Source organism: Propithecus coquereli, unplaced genomic scaffold (genome assembly GCF_000956105.1).
Source record: "Propithecus coquereli isolate 6110/MARCELLA unplaced genomic scaffold, Pcoq_1.0 Scaffold94, whole genome shotgun sequence".
NCBI classification, from domain to species: Eukaryota; Metazoa; Chordata; class Mammalia; order Primates; family Indriidae; genus Propithecus; species Propithecus coquereli.
This window is the reverse complement of record NW_012155729.1, coordinates 3,626,989-3,640,649: the sequence shown is the minus strand read 5'-3', so window position 1 is coordinate 3,640,649 and position 13,661 is coordinate 3,626,989. Positions and strand designations below refer to the sequence as shown.

General features: G+C 48.6%; 1 protein-coding gene across 1 annotated transcript in view; it reads right to left on the bottom strand.

Moving 5' to 3' along the window:
- FBXO18 (F-box protein, helicase, 18) overlaps nucleotides 1-13,661 on the bottom strand; it is a 45,913-nt gene that overhangs the window by 3,174 nt on the left and 29,078 nt on the right. The window contains exons 7-19 of the mRNA XM_012664904.1: nucleotides 12,881-13,022; nucleotides 12,443-12,534; nucleotides 11,331-11,499; nucleotides 10,490-10,712; nucleotides 9,684-9,771; nucleotides 9,516-9,602; nucleotides 8,710-8,846; nucleotides 5,966-6,065; nucleotides 5,750-5,871; nucleotides 3,912-3,987; nucleotides 3,307-3,504; nucleotides 2,641-2,766; nucleotides 1,149-1,255 (exon numbers count right to left, since the gene is read on the bottom strand). Of these exons, the coding sequence (XP_012520358.1) occupies nucleotides 1,149-1,255; nucleotides 2,641-2,766; nucleotides 3,307-3,504; nucleotides 3,912-3,987; nucleotides 5,750-5,871; nucleotides 5,966-6,065; nucleotides 8,710-8,846; nucleotides 9,516-9,602; nucleotides 9,684-9,771; nucleotides 10,490-10,712; nucleotides 11,331-11,499; nucleotides 12,443-12,534; nucleotides 12,881-13,022 (1,667 nt within the window). The remainder of the gene's footprint in view (nucleotides 1-1,148; nucleotides 1,256-2,640; nucleotides 2,767-3,306; nucleotides 3,505-3,911; nucleotides 3,988-5,749; nucleotides 5,872-5,965; nucleotides 6,066-8,709; nucleotides 8,847-9,515; nucleotides 9,603-9,683; nucleotides 9,772-10,489; nucleotides 10,713-11,330; nucleotides 11,500-12,442; nucleotides 12,535-12,880; nucleotides 13,023-13,661) is intronic.

Here is a 13,661-nt window from a genome sequence, read left to right as displayed (position 1 = left end):
GGGGGGGGGGGGGTGGAAGAAGAGCACATGCAAAAAGCGTCTCGTCTTCAGTACTCATGACTGGTGGTGCGCGCTTGGTAGAACACTGCGCGGCAAACTGAGACGGTGCTTCCCATGACCTCGGGAGGGGAGAGGGCGCCACGAAGCCAGGAGGCTGGCAGGTCCCATCTCCTGATCTGGCGTACGCTCACTGCATCATGATTTTAAACTGCTTTATGCTGTTTTACATATTTGTGTTATATTTAACAACAAAAAGTTTGAATTAAAAATTAAAATTGGAGGCTGGGCACAGTGGCTCACATCTGTAATCCTAGCACTTTGGAAGGCTGAGTCGGGAGGATCACTCGAGGCCAGGAGTTAGAGACCAGCCTGAGCAAGAGAGAGATCCTGACTCTACAAAAAAATAGAAAAATTAGCTGGTGTGATGGTGCACACCTGTAGTCCCGGCTGCTTCGGACACTGAAACAGGAAGATGGCACAAGCCCAGGGGTTCGAGGCTGCAGGGAGCTATGATCACAAAACTGCGCTCCAGCCTGAGTGACCGAGCGAGACTCTATCCCCCAGAATCCCCCAAAAAAGGTCTGTTCTGGTTTACAACAGGATTGAAAGACAACATGGTTTATACTCTAGCCGCGAAAGGCAGCAAATAGACAAAAGTAAGTTAAGAGGGGGGAGAAGGTGTTTTGGGGAGGAGCAGTGAGTGAGCGAGTGCTGAGTAGCTCACTCTTCTGCATCTCGGCCAGTGACAAAGGCCAGGAGCCTGAACACTCATTCTCCCCTGGCCTGGACGTGTGTTCTGGAAAGCCCGCCGGTGGCGGCTACAGCAGCCATTTCCAAAGGAACGAGGAGAAGTCTGGACGCAGAAAACATGCTTGCCATTTTTTCCCTAAGAGTGTTGAGAATTGATCGAGAAAGGAAGAAACTAAGAAATATATGAACACTGCTGATTTTAAACAGAACTTTTTAGACCGAATTAGGAAAGAACTTAGACAAGAGCGTTTCTGTTGTGTGAGAACGCTTCTTGCACCGTGATCCGCCTCTGCACACTCGAGAAGCCCTTCCCTTCCAACCCGGGATCCTGGTCCCTCACGCGGACCAAACAAAACCCGAACGTTGCCAAAGTAGCTCATGCCTCCCATCCCTCTTACCCCGGCCAGAGTCAAGATGTTCTCCAGCGACTTGGTCATGATGAGACGTTTCTTGGCACGAGTTACTGCAACATACAGTAGATTCCATTCGTCCTCAGAAAATGACTCTGAAGAAAGTAAAGGGGAAAAAATCAACTCAAAAGCAGCTTACAGAAACTTATGTTCTCACCTAAATGTTTACTACCTCTCACCCCACCCCCCCAAAAAAACCACTGAAGGTTTGCTGCCTGTTTACATAAAATTTTCCTACAACGGCCAAAAATAAACCAAAACCTAGCAGACTGCTAGCACAAAACGCTGGGTTTTATTCAGTCCTGCTATGTAAATCCCAGGGCTGTGTTAATTGGTTATCACACCTGTGACGTGCCAGGTGGATATTTACATTCGCTATCCCAGTCCTCCTCGCAAGAAGCCTGTGAGACATACGGGGAAACTGAGGTTTAAAGAGGTGACCCCGCTCACACAAACAAGGCCACGCACGGCTCATCGAGGGCCGGGAGCTGGACCCGAGTCTGCTTGTGTCTCAAGTTCACACTCCTTCCACTTCCTTAGGCTGCCTCTCTGGACAGAGTCCAATCTGGAAACACCTGACGCCGTCCCGGGACACGCACACGGACAAGTCTGCCTGGCCCGCCCCACGCCTGTCATCTCGGTCACAACACCTACACGGCAGCAGGAACTCAGAGCAGCTGGTCTGCAGACACGCTAACGGCCACTGAACCCCACAGTCTGAACCGTGTGCTATGTAAATTACACCTCAGTAAAGCCGTTGCCAAAAAAAAAAAAAAAAAATCAAGTATGTAAACATGTAAACCAGCAGGAAAAAAAAGTGGTAGAATAATAAAACAAAAACTTCTCCCTCCCAATAAAAAGCAGCTAGTGTCTCCCGAGGGCCACGTCCTGCCCTCGCCCCACTCCAGCTCACGCTCGGCACGTCTGCCGCCTCACGGCCGCGCTCGCCAAAGATAAAGTGCTCGGTGTCTGTGTTTCCGCACCCAGTGTATGCTATGCCCCAAATTTTGAACCCACAGTTAACAGCTTTTGTTTGTTTGTAGGGAAATTTCAAATGGTTTTATTCTGAGATTTAAAACCAAAACAAAATCACTGATGCTTAGAGTTTAACAACTAGCCTTGAGCATGAATTTATTAAAAAGCAGACAAACGATAAGGAGTATTTACTATTTTGTCTTTTACCTGATCTCTTTGACAAAAAGAAGGGAAACTAATTAAAGAAAGAACAGCTCAGTTAGCAGGTAACTGTCTGTGTTAAAGCTTTTACCCAAGAGCGCTGCACCCAGGGGAAGTTTGCTTTTTCTAAAAACCGCAGTACAGGAATCAAAAGTTTAAGACCAGGAGATGTTTTGTTCTTTTTTCTAGAAGGGCCCTCCCAGGAGGCCACACCATCCAGCAAAAATCAAGGCAGTCACAGGGAAGCATCGCGCCAACGCTTCACTGTTGAGATCAGAGCAGCCCAGAGGACCAGGCTCCTTACCGACGCGGAAGTGGGGAAGCTGGGGCAGGTTATGCCTGGCACAAGGCACTTTCACGAAATCATCCAAAACATGCACAGTGTCAAACTCCAAGCCTTTGGCTTTGTGCACGGTGCCCAAAATGTATTCTAGAACAAACACACGGCATATGGTTAGAGGGGGGTGTCTCAGGGAAAGAAACAAAAGAACAACAACAAAACTTTTTGTGCCCTACTTGACCCTTGAAACTCTAACGAAATTTTCTTGCTAAGTATAGTTTTGTGTGGAAAGGAGGACAGAAGAAACTATGGTCGAAAGAAGAAGAAAAAGAAAAAGGAAGGGAAAAGTAGAAAATGAGTTGCAGGAGCCAGCACCTCTCAGAATCACGTTCCAGAGGCCAGAAGGACTTACGTGAACCCCGTATCTTATACGTGCGGGGACAGAGGCCTGGGAGAGGGCTGCGTGCCTTGCCCAGAGTTACCCCTGGCAGAGTTGGGGCTAGAGAATCCCATGCTACGGGCTTGGAAGTAAAACAGAACAAAGAGCCCCTGAATAAGAACGAGAACTCTGCTCCCCTTTGTCTTAAACGACGAAGCCATCCTTGGCCACAGACACTTCGCGCAGGTACCAAACATCAGACCACCTGCGCCTCTCTTGGCGGGAAGGTAGAAACCAGCCGCTTCCCTCACCTGCGAAGTCCAGGTCTTCGATGTGGCATTTTTCTATTCTCTCCACCAGCTCTGGAATCCTGATGTTGTACTTTTCCACGACTGCGATCTTTGCCTCGAGCTCCTTGTCCTCGGCGGCCGTCACGTACCTCTTGAAGCCGCTAAAGCCTTCTTTGTGCACCCATCTTCTGATAAATCTGTCTTTAATGACGAGGTTTCCTGAGGAGGATACACCACAGGTTAACGCGCCACGGGGGACACGCACAGAGGGCGGCGGCAGCACGGTCCTGACCGCGGCACGACGGCCGGTGGTGTGGAAGCCGGAGAAGAAAAGCGCTAGGAAGTGCGAGGCGCTACCACGGCAGGGGCCAGGTGTGAGGCTGCCGGGCAGAAGGGGCGGAAGACAGCCTGCGGGACCAGCGGGGGGAAGAAACGGAGGCTCCTGAGGCAGGGATGGGGAACTGCTGGCACCTCGGAAGACAGGAGGCCTCGGGCACCCACTCCTCGTGGGAAAGGGCGCCGCCTGCTCCGCCTTCTCCGGAAGGAAAGTAAGAGGCCTGACTGGAGCCGGCCCTGCCCTCCCCCGCCCCAGCACCTGACGCGTCCCGCGGCCAGTGGGTACTCACGTTTCCTCCGTTCTTCCTCCGGCTGAAGGAGGATCCAGATATCGATGATTCTGTCCAATCCAAATGATTTGATCCCCTGAAAAAGATTTTTGGTGGGATTTTTGCTTTTTTGTTATTTTCTTGTTTTATGGTTGTCGTTTTAACACAATAAAATATGCCAAATGTAGGGATGGGATTTTGGAAAGAGACGGTTTCTTGGAAGTCAATCTCAAACTGCACCCAAGGGACGGGTGCACCCAACTGACATAAAACAGAGACTGAGGCTGGCGCGGTGGCCCACACCTGTAATCCCAGCGCTCTGGGAGGCTGAGGCAGGAGGATCACTTAAGCCTAGGAGTTTGAGGTTGCTGTGAGCTATGACGCCACTGCACTCTAGCTAGGGTGACACAGCAAGACTGTCTCAAAAAAATTTTTTTAATTAAAAAAAGAAAAAAGGAAATATGACAGTATCCATTATAATTCACAACCAGATGTGTGATCATGTGCCATGACACACGCTACAGGCAGTAAGTGGATGTGAGAGACGAGAACAACTTACTTTATATTTTGCCCAGCATGGACGATATTCTAAAAATATTATTCTCTTACAATAATGAAAATGGCTAAATTATGCTATATCCACTATATGAAATATTACAAGGTCATTAAAGTAGCAATGAAAGAATATATGCTTATGTATTGAGTGAAAACAGCATACATTTTAACGTACACTATAATTGCAATTATGCAAAAATACACATCTACAAGGATAAGACAGAAATAATTAGCAAAAATGAAATTATATGAAATACAGGGATCATGTGATTTTTTTAGTTTCCAAAATTTCTATAACACAATTATGTAATCTTTATAAATAAAAAACTTAAAACATTTTAATTACGATTCACTATTGAATTTACTGAGTGCCTAACACACAGCACACCCTCGAAAATATTTTTCCCATAAATGAGTTTCTTTCAGTTGTATAATTTTGTTTCACAGTTTAAAATGCCGTCAAGGTACCCTCTGATCCTCCTAGCTCCCCGTGAGACGGGCAAATGAGAACATTACCTTTGTCTTAGAGGTGGAGAGAATGAGGCGCACAGAAGTTGTGACTTGCCTCGGGCCACACGAAGCTAGTGACAGAGCCAGAGCTAGAACCCAGGTCTTAACGCCACATGTGGTCAGCCCAGCTGTTCTTACGCTAAGGGACAACACACAACCAGGAAAGCTTTGGGTAGCCGGCAGCCTCATTTGCAACGTCCAGGTGAGAAGGATGTTCAATTTTTTTTTTTTTCCAGACATAGTCTGGCTCTGTTACCCAGGCTAGAGTGCTGTGGCATCAGCCTAGCTCACAGCAATCTCAAATTCCTGGGCTCAAGCAATCCTCCTGCCTCAGCCTCCCGAGTAGCTGGGACTATAGGCATGTACCACCATGCCCGGCTAATTTTTTCTATATATTTTTAGTTGTCCTGCCAATTTCTTTCTATTTTTAGTAGAGACGGGGTCTCGCTCTTGCTCAGGCTGGTCTCCAACTCCTGAGCTCAAACGATCCTCCCACCTCAACCTCCCAGAGTGCTATGATTACAGGCGTGAGCCACCGCGCCCGGCCAGGACGTTCATTTTTTCAATAGAGGAGGAAAAGGGCCTTGGTCCTCATTGAGTATGCTTCATAGGGAGGTTCCGCTAGCAAAAAAGAACGGCGGGGCAGAGACTCCAGTCATGGAACAGCCCGGCCGACAGAGTAAAAACCCAAAACATTCTTGCATAATAACCTCAGAGAAGTTGAACATGTTCACTGGGTATGTTCATCTGCAAAGTTTCTGTGCATGGAGCCGTCAACAGAAATCTCCTCTCACCCCAATCAGATGGATCCTCGAAGGTACTTCTCCTTCGGTCACTCGTACGGCCTCATCGAACACGTTGGCGTTGGTCCGGGACAGCAGGGCCACCTGCCCTTTTGCGTCACCTCTGATGCCACCTTTGGGGAGAGAGCACAAACTGTACGGCAAATCAAAATAAGGAGGAAAACTAGTTTTTGTGACAAATGAGAGAGGAGTGACTGAAAGCCTTACTCTGATGGTTTCCTCCAACCAGAGTCTTTTTCCTTACTCTCTTGCAAACATCCAAGATGGTAGCTCCCACGTAAGCTATCTCCACGCCAAATCTAAAACTCTGTCGGAAAACAAAACAAAGGTAGTTAGCAACTGCCCTGACGTCCACGCGCACATCATTGCTGCCGAGGCCTGGCCTTGCCAAACCCGGCACGGCACTCCCGACTCGCCCGACACGGAAAGGAAAGTTGATTCATTTACTTTCCAGATCCTTCACCACCTGGGCAGGCTTTATTTTCCATTATTCCCCAATGCCAACAGTGAACTTTTCTTTTAAGCAAATCTATCCTTTTTTCCCAAATCTAGTGAAGTTTAAATTATACAAAGGATTAAGAGAGGGTAGGGAGGGTTTCTCCCCTTACCTTTGAGACCCTTACGTTAACTTCACAATCACCGCCTGCGCAGTACTAAGTTTATAATCGCCACCAGCGCCCACTAGCCACGAGCAGAATCAGTACGAACTGGAGCTCCCTGCACAGCCCCTGCCCTGCTCATGCTGTTTTCTCTGCCTAGAACTCCTTTTCCTCTACCAGTATCATTTCGTACCCTCCAAAACTCAGCCCAAGACCCTACACTTCCTTGACCATCTGGCTGAAAAGATAGCATTCTTCCCCAAACTCATGGTGTTTACTGCCTGTTTCCATGCATTCATAACTTCAGGCAATAAAGTTTTATGTGCTTTGGCAAAGAGCAATAATACAGCCAAAGGAAAATTGGACTTTTAACAAACAGTACACTGTTGCTATAAAACTATTCTCAATGAACCATAACCCAAATTATACATATCCGTCAGCTGAATGACTGACTAAATCAATAGGAGAGAAAAGACAAATCTCTGCAGAAGAATTCCAATAATTTATGAAGATTCTCCAACATGAGCTCCGTCAGTGTGGACTGAGGATAGGGACTTCCTACAGAGCACACAGTGTGCAAAGGAGGAGCCTGGAGAAGCCTGCTCCAGCCAGGTGATCAAGTTCAACACTGGCAGTCATGAACTGCCCTGACAGTATGCACCCTCAGTAGCATGTGATGAAAATGGCACCTCTCCTCTGTGGTCATCCTCCCAGAGCCCAGAACCCTAGTCCATGAGAAAACATGTAAGATGAATTCCAGTACAGGGGCATCCTATAAAACAAAGTACTTGACCAGTACTCCTCAAAACTGTCAAGGTCATAAAAAACAAGCAGAGTCTAAGAAACTGTCACAGCCAAGAAGAGCCTAAGGACATGTGACTAAACGTAACCTGGTATACGGACGGGATCCTGGAGTAGCACAAGACATTATTGAAAAACTAGGCTGGGTGCAGTGGCTCATGCCTATAATCCCAGCACTTTGGGAGGATCGCTTGAGCCCAGGGTTGAAGGCTACACTGAGCTATGATCATGCCATTCATTGCACTCCAGCCTTAGCGACAGAGCAAGATCCTCCAGCCTGAGCGACAGAGCAAGATCCTATCTCTAAAAAAAAAATTTAAAAAACAAAAATCAAAACTTAGGAAATATGAATGAACCCTGGACTTTAGTTTATATTAATATATCATTACTGGTTCATTATTTGTGGCAAGTGTTCCACGTTAATATGTTTGTAACAAGGGAAACTGAGTGCAAGGCATATTAGAACTCTCTTCTCAATTTTTCTATAAATCTTACTGCTCTAAAAAAAATACTGTCTACTAAAAGAACAAAACTACTCTGAGCTGGGGCCACCATAAATCACCATAGCAGACAGGAACAAAGGAAGAGTCAAAGAGGAGTCCACAGAACTTTCAACGAAACACAGTACAGCTTATACTTTAATACAAGTGACACGTCTCATATCCTCTAACTAGAAGTGAGTTTCATAAAACCAGCCGTTCTCAAACTTCTAGCCTTAGGACGCTTCACACTTAAAAATTACTGAGGCCTCCAAAGAGCTTTTATTTACATGAGCTCTATCTATCTACATTTATCACATTAGAAACTTTAACTCATTTAAAAATAAAAATAAGCCTCTTACATGATAGCATGAAGAATGTATTTTTTGAAACAAACATAACTACAATTCCCAGAACAAAAACAATTTAAGAAGAAGAGCGGCACTGCTTTTCCTCTTTGCACATCTCTTCAGTGCCTGGCTTATGGACAACAGCCGGCCTCCCGCACTGACATCTGCGTGAGGTCTGCTGCGATCTGCTGTCTTGCTGAGGCATGTGAAGAGAGCTCGGCCTCACGCAGACGTGCTGCTGCAGAGGGAGGGGTGTCTAATGACCTTTTCACAGTCGTCATGCTCACCGTCACGGATCTGAGTTTGCCAAAATTTTAATTTGGCTTGAAAGCAAAAACGTTACCTTTGACAACAAACACTGTCAGTTATTTTCCCTGAAGTCACAGAGCATTTCATTCATCTCTGAAAAAAGGCCAAATACCCAAGTCGGGACAACCGGCACCGTCTGTCAGCTGTCCTTTCGAGCACAGGTGGTGCAAGACAGCAGCAGCCGGCTCACCTCACAGCTCGGCTAGCAGCTCTTCCTCCGACAACTGTCGTGCAGTAACCACCATGGAAGCGGCGTGGCTGTGCCGGCCCCCAAAAACCACACTTTGGGAACTCCTGCTCGGCAGTGACGATTTGCTGCACGCTGTGAGCCGAGCGGGATGCCTCGCGCAGTGCATGGCGCGTAAAAACGGGAAGACGTAACGCTTGCTCTCAGACGCAGTGAGATCGCTTACCTGCGTCAGATAGAAGACGTGGGTGTGGGGGACGGTGAACAGAGCGTTGACCGCGCCACGGAAGGTATAGATCTGCTGGTGCGGGTCCCCTACGAAGATCTTCCCGCAGGGCTGGGACAGAACTATATTCATGATGGCTGCAAGCAGCAACAAGAGGGACAGTGAGAAATCTCGAGGCCTCCAACCCACCCGGCAAACAGAAAAGGGTGAAAACGCTTTCACAAAAAAAGCCAGGGCACGCGGACAACAAAGCTGCCTTTTTCTGCAGGGCACGCGCATGCAATCAAAAGCAGCAATTTTATAACGGACAAAAGAAATGGTTTTTGGTCCTAGAAATACAGATTATTTCTAGTCATGGATGAATTATTCAGTATCAGAAATTACATAGGCAAATATAAAACGGGACAAATTGTCTTCCAATATTGTAACATAACATCCAATGACCTCCAAAGTCACACTCATAAAATTGTCTGTTCTCCATGAGCCACTTGAGAAACAGGACAGATTTTTTACTCTAAATTGACTCTTTTCCCAGGGAGCATGAGCCCAGGTCCCCATCACCCTGTGACCCCCACTAAGTCCACGTTTTAAGAACCACCCGAGTGAAACACATGGAGGAAGATAAACGTGCTGCGGGTGGCCATGGGGACAACTGCTGAAATCTTAAGTCACATAAGGAGGATCGTTTGCTCCTCTTCTTTATCACAAATAAGAATAATCAACTCATTGCACACACGAGTCCTCTTACGTAATCGCGAGGCTGTTTCTAGCATCTGAGACTACGGGTGTCCAGAACAGTTTATCACCTGGGGTGCAGTCCTGGGCCTCGTCCACAAAGATGGCATCGTAAGAGGCCAGCAGAGGCTTGCTCAGCTGCCAGAGCTTCAGGTAGCCTAAAAGAAGGGAGCAGCGAGAGTCAGAACGCGCAGGAAGGCCGTTCCACGTAACAGACGCAACGTCCGGAGCTTGCCTACCATCGTGAGTCATCTGGTACGCCTCTTCCGTGCACTCCCCCAGCTTCCGCATGTTGTCCCAGAGGCGGCTGGCTTCAAGGACACCATTCTAGAAAGCAAGAGACACGGTAACCCATGGTTTGAATCCCTGGAAAAGGCAGCACCCTGCAGTCACGCTTCCATCCCAGACAGCAGTGGGGGCAAAGGTGTCACCACAGAAGGGTGAGCGGCGCCTGCCAGGCCTCCACGGGCTCTGCGACGCCTTTGCACGCTGCAGAGGGGGTCAAGTGCTGATGAGGGAGCAGCTGGGGCCGCGCCAAGTCCCGACTCTGGATGAACCAGGAAAAGGTGGACTGTCTTTCTAGATTCAAGACTGATACTTAACTCATAAAAAGAGTGGCAAAGGATGGAAAAGACTTGGTAAAAATAAGAAATAGCTTTTCCACTAGTAAAACCTACTCTACAGAACCAATAACCAAAAAAATTAGAAAAGAGATTCCCAGGCTTCAGATAAGCTCAGATTCTAGGTCCAGAAGCCCCAATGTCAAGCCCTTGTAAGTCACGAGCAGGTCGTGTTCTGTCCCGTCTCCTGCTAAACGGGAGAACTACTGTGAGGATTAAGTGAGAGGTCCATGGGTGGTCCTCACAGGAGAAAACACCAGACGACTGGCAGCTGGGACTGCGGGCTACGGCCTCCCCCTGCCACCTTCCACTTCCTGCGAGCTGCTCTGCAGAGATGACAGAAACAACACGTGCCCTGCCAGCCCCATGCCTGGGCAACCCTCCCGTCCCCAGGTCCCTAACACGTAAGACGCCGGGATGCTGACCAGTTTCTCACTCTGCTCCACCATCACTCTCTGTCCTTGGCTGTTCTTACACCAGATGGGCACGTGGTCGATGGTCAGCTCCTCGTCGGCCGAGGCGAAGAAGTTCTCTAAAGTCTTACACACGAGCTTGGCCCGTATGAATCCACCCTTCCCCTCAGCAAGGACGGAACTGACCATGAAGGGTGTCAACTTGAAGAGATTCAACTTCTTCTTCGACTGGTACCTGTAACGCACATACCAAAGGAACAGAATTTGCCCTTCCTGGTCCGGTGGTATTTAACACCTGCCCCGTTCTCTCCAGCGACATCACAGGGTAGGTCCAGGTGTCACATCAGCCGAGACAGAACTTTTAAAAGCCAGAGAGGTTCTGCAAGGTCCACGCCTGATTTGGAATGGCTTACCCTGGGCCTGCAGGAACTCACATGGAACAACCCAGAAGAGAAATCAGCTTGTGGCAGATACCACTATTCCAAGGGGTGATCTGGGCTCCAAGAGGCCCCCAAGGGGACACTCGAAGTTTCTACACCCAGGGAACCTGGGGCAAGGGCACCTCCGCTGAGTCTCCCACCCACCCCAGCCGAAAACTGATCAAGACTTGTGACAGCCCAACTTTAAACAAGGCGTTTTGACCTTTGTGCCTCAATTCCAAAAAAATGAGAATGCCCCTCTCAGCAAGATACTGTTACATGTAAACAATATATTTTACAGGATAAAAGTACGAATCACTAGATCTGTAAGTGGAGATGACAGCATGACGTGTCCTCAGGCTGCTGTGGTGCAAGCTCACATATGACCACAGTGATCGTCATGGGAAAAACGGCAGGACGAGGGCGACACTCACTTGCGCCCGACGTGCCCATAGGCCATGGAGTGGAAGGTTTTGCAGGTGACGTTGCTGGGAAAGACGCGCTCGGCCTGCTTGGCGATGCTCTTGTTGAACGTCACGTACAGAAACCTGCTCTGAGACCACTTCTCCGCGTACTTGACCAGGGTCGAGGTCTTCCCGGTGCCTGGGGAAGCCCAGAGGAAAGAGGTGACCCTCTGACCAGGCGAAACGTGCCAACGGACCCCCTAATCAGGTCCAGGCTCGTCCCCAAAGGGCAGCAGATTCGAAGCCAGGATCTCAGCCCTGGCAGTTTCCAGCCGAGTAACAACGAGCCCCTGACCTCACCGAGCTTCAGTTTGCTCCTCAGCGATACATGGGTGACACTTACTGTAGGGTTTGTGAGGACAACGATGACCATGGGGGCAGGGGAGTGAGAAGAAGGAATGTCTCTGGAAAGACCTGGATCTGGCTTTGAATTCTCCACCACTATGTGCTTATTTAACCTGGGGTGAGTCTCTCTGAGCTTCAATTTCTTTATCTATAAAATAAGCGTAACTAACCAAGCTCACGGAATGTCGTTAGGATCAGCGCCACGCCCAGCACACTGCAGGCATTTAGGAAATGCTGTCAGCAGGACACTTAGCCGGGAAAGCAGCAGGATGGGATTTCAGGTTTTAAAAGATAGAATAACCAAGCACCTAGGGAGACTGTAAGCGGCTCGGCTGACTAGTCAGGAGAACAGCAGACGATGTATTTAGGAACGCAGGTTAGAGCAAAGGGAGGGCAGGCCCTCCCTCTGAGCTGGAGATCACCACGGCCTCCCTCTCCAGGGCAGTCAGTGACTGAGCACACGATGGCGGTGATGATGATGATGGGCTGCACCGATCCCAGTGGTGTCTACCCCACAGCTAACCCCAGTGAACCACCTTCCTCCATGGGAATTCCAACGCGGACGTTCACAGGAGGCTGAGAGGAAGCAGGTGTCCTGAGCCCACCGCTTCCGAGGTTACCTGACGGAGGCAGTTCACTAATCGACGACGGTGAAGTGCTCTGGCCGGTAGTGGGAAGGGGACATAGGGAGAAAGGGCAGAAAACAACCACATCCTGAGCCTGCCGCGCCCCCTCACCTGCAAATGCCATAATCTTCACCACCTGGAGAGGTTCCATCTTATGATTCAGAATCAGCTGCTGTTCATGTGTAAGTTGGATGGTTTTCTTGCTGTAACCATCACCGAAGAGAAATTAGAAAAAAACAGAAAAGGATTGAAAAGCTCAGGGGATAGACTGCCCAAAAACCAAACTGGGTAAACAAAAGGTGACCCACAAAAGGCCTCCCCTTAGGGGGATAAAAATGCTCTAAAACTAAATGACAATGCTGGTTACACAACTCAGTGAATGTACTAAAAAAAATGACTGAATTGTACTCTTAAAATGGGCGAATGTCACATAATGCACCACAGTCCTCCATACAGTTGCTCAAGTGAAACAAAACACCTCCCTCCCTAAGCACGGAAAGAGTCAAGAACGGACGAGAAAACACACACCCAACTGACAGGCATCCTTACCCTGGCCAGACGGATGGCTCCTCCTTAACTTTTGTGGCCTGAGTGGAGGAATTCTCCTGAAGATACAGGCAATAGAAAATGTTGTAGTGAATCCTAATAGGGAAAAAGTTAGATTTAGAGAGTTTCAAATTCAAGTCACAATCTGTATCTCACTTTTCCTCAGATGTGTTTAAACTCCTTACCAGTCCTAAAAAGAAAACACTGCCATCATTTTATTTAAAAAAAGGGGGACCTAGCACTCCTGGGAGGCTGAGGCAGGAGGATTGCTCAAGGTCAGGAGTTCGAGACCAGCCTGAGGAAGAATGAGACCCCATCTCTACTAAAAATAGAAAGAAATTAGCTGGACAACTAAAAATACATGGAAAAAATTAGCCGGGCATGGTGGCGCATGCCTGTAGTTCCAGCTACTTGGGAGGCTGAGGCAGGAGGATCGCTTGAGCCCAGGAGTTTGAGGTTGCTGTGAGCTAGGCTGACGTCACGGCACTCTAGCCCGGGCAACACAGTGAGACTCTGTCTCAAAAAAAAAACGCTGCCCAGGAACACCCTCGAGTCACTGGCACCGGAACCCACATGCTATGACCTCTCTCACAGGACTTTTCCACAATCCTTTCAGCCCACCCCACAAGTGAGACGTGGAGGAAGCAGAGCCTAATGTTCTCCCGGGAAACCGTGGCCGGGTGTGAAGAAAGAAGGCTTCCCTCAGTGAGGGGCTTCACCTAAGGCTTCGATCCTGTGAACGTAAAAACTGCCCCGGGGACACCTTATAAGCACACGGTGGCAC